The 2,528-nt window shown below is 33.3% G+C and overlaps 1 protein-coding gene across 1 annotated transcript; it reads left to right on the top strand.

The window, feature by feature from the left end:
- Positions 1-239: 239 nt before the first annotated feature.
- LOC128043912 (alpha-ketoglutarate dehydrogenase component 4-like) lies at positions 240-551 on the top strand. Its single transcript, XM_052636326.1, has one exon. It carries the CDS (start codon positions 240-242, stop codon positions 549-551), a length of 312 nt encoding a protein of 103 aa, XP_052492286.1.
- The last annotated feature ends 1,977 nt before the right edge of the window (positions 552-2,528 follow it).

Genomic DNA, 2,528 nt, shown 5'->3' on the forward strand with positions numbered 1-2,528 from the left:
TTATTAAGGTTTTATAAAAAATGTAAATATGTCTAATCTTGTTCTTATCTGTCCTCATGTATCAGTCCTTCTTCCTATTCTAAAAATGTAGGCCCTATTCAAAATGTCTCCATGACTTCACAATAATGCATAAAATTGTATATGAATATAAAATACATAATTATATACATTCATGTATATAGAAGTTTGGATGATTTTGTAAAAATTTAATCCTGGGAAGCTGCCCCTTCTTGGGGGTCATGACGGGCAGCAAGATGGTGTCTGCCAGGAGGGTCGTTCGGGTAGTCAAGCCACATACTCCATTAATAAGGTTCCCTGACAGAAGAGACTATCCTAAGCCAAATGTATCAGAAGTTCTGAGATCAACAGGACTACCATCTCATACTTCTTCAATTTCGCAGCATTCTAAGGAAAGTAAATTGTCAGACTGGCTGATGAATCAGGGTCCACCAGACACTGCAGAGATAATACAAACTTTACCTCAGATATACAGAAGGAAACTTGTGTCTCAAGAAGAAATTGAATTTATCCAACGTGGAGGTCCAGAATAATTACTGACAATGTGGCTGCTGTTTGTCATCAGACAAAGAAGAGTCTTTCTAAAAAAGGACTTCCAGAATGACAAATGAAAATGTATATTAAATGATGTTAATAAATATTCTCTAAAAAGAAAAAAAAAGATGGAGAATAGAAATTTCAGACGGACACATATCCTAGTTTATGTATCTTGGTCAGCTTCTCTATAAGCTTACCTGATTGTATACTTTTCCTTAATTAAAGTATAGATTTTAAAATGTTAGCCTATTAATTTACTCTTGGTTATCAAGCATAACAGTGTTGAACTATTGAAAGCACACAATGTCCAGTGAACTGTCAAACGCTTCCAGTAAGTTTATTTTTCTTTCAGTTTCTGTTTAAACATAGAATATACTTGGCAGAATTGCAGCTTTCTGGAAGTAATTTTCCTGAATTTGAATGAGGATCTGTGAAATAATAACTCCGTTATTTGTTCTTGCTTCTCAATATTTTGCATTCACAAAGTTACTGAAGTATAACTGGCTTACTAACAAGCATATCCTACTCTAAATGATTAAAATATACCCATGGTAGAACAGGTGACTTTGTAGTATTAAGACTAGGGAGTTAACACATAATATTATATGTAACCTGTATTCAGAAAAGAAATGCCAGAGTATAAAATGGAAATGAGCTCAAAATGAATATAGCATAGGAATAACACTTGAACAGAATTTGTAATTTATTATGTTTTCAGGGGAGTTAAGAAAGTCTTGTTCTTTGGTTTATCTCTTTGTTTTGATTGTGATCATGTATATAAGAAAGTCTTGTTCTTTGGTTTATCTCTTTGTTTTGATTGTGATCATGTATACAAATCCTGATAATCATAAACTTTCTCAAACTTAATTGTCAAAAAAAATTTAATCCTCTAAAACCTTTTCTTGCTTTGTAGCACTTTGCTTTATTCACTTGCTATCTCATAGAAATACTTCCAAGTTAAGTGATAACTCTAATTCTTTAATAATTGTATAATATTCCATTATGTGCACATATCATTACTCATATCAAAATTCCTTATTGAAGGGCTTTTAAATCTCTTTTTTCCTATTAAAAATGCTGCAGTTAACATTATTATATATGTTGTTGGGCTTCCCTGGTGGCTCAGTGGTAAAGAACCCACCTGCCAATGCAGGAGATGTGCGTTTGATTCATGGGTTGGGAAGACCCCCTGGAGAAGGAAATGGCAACCACTCCAGTATTCTTGCCTGGGAAATCTCATGGACAGAGGAGCCTGGCAGGCTACAGTCCATGGGGTTGCAAAAGTGTTGGATACAACTTAGAGACTAAACAACAATAACATATATGTCGTTATGCACTTGTGATTTAATTTCTATTATATGATTTTATGGGAAATAGATTCCTGGAAACTTGTAAGGTATATTTGTTTTTTTCCAGTAAACTTTTAATAATACACACACAATAATACACACACACACACACACACACTTACTGATGATACACAGATAGTAAGTGAGTACCACATAGTTTAAAATACAGAAGATTAACAGTACTTTATAGCTGGACATTACATAGACTCAGATGTAAAAATATTTGCATCCTTCTCATTGTGTGATAATTTGATTGTATTTCCACACTTAATCCAATCCATAGTCAAAAATTTGAGCTGTTTCCAGTTTAGGGTTATTACCAATGATACAGTTACACATTCTTCTACATATCTTTTGGTGAACATAGGTCCACACCTACATGTAAATGGAATCAGTGGGTCATAGGATGTGCATTTATTCCACTTAACGGTAAACATCTACAAAGTTTATCTAAAGTTGTACTAATTTACAATCCCAGCTGTAGTATATGAAGGTTTCTATTGTGCTGCATTCTTGCCATTACCTAATCTTATATTTTATTTTTATCTTAGCCATTTGGCAAATGTGTACTGATATCTATGTGATTTAATTGCAATATGCTGAGGACTGATGAAATTTAGCACT

Source organism: Budorcas taxicolor, chromosome 2 (assembly GCF_023091745.1).
Source record: "Budorcas taxicolor isolate Tak-1 chromosome 2, Takin1.1, whole genome shotgun sequence".
Taxonomy (NCBI): Eukaryota; Metazoa; Chordata; class Mammalia; order Artiodactyla; family Bovidae; genus Budorcas; species Budorcas taxicolor.

What these genes read in the sequence shown, in the direction of transcription:
- LOC128043912 (XM_052636326.1), top strand. Translation starts at nt 240, where the DNA reads ATGACGGGCAGCAAGATGGTGTCTGCCAGGAGGGTCGTTCGGGTAGTC.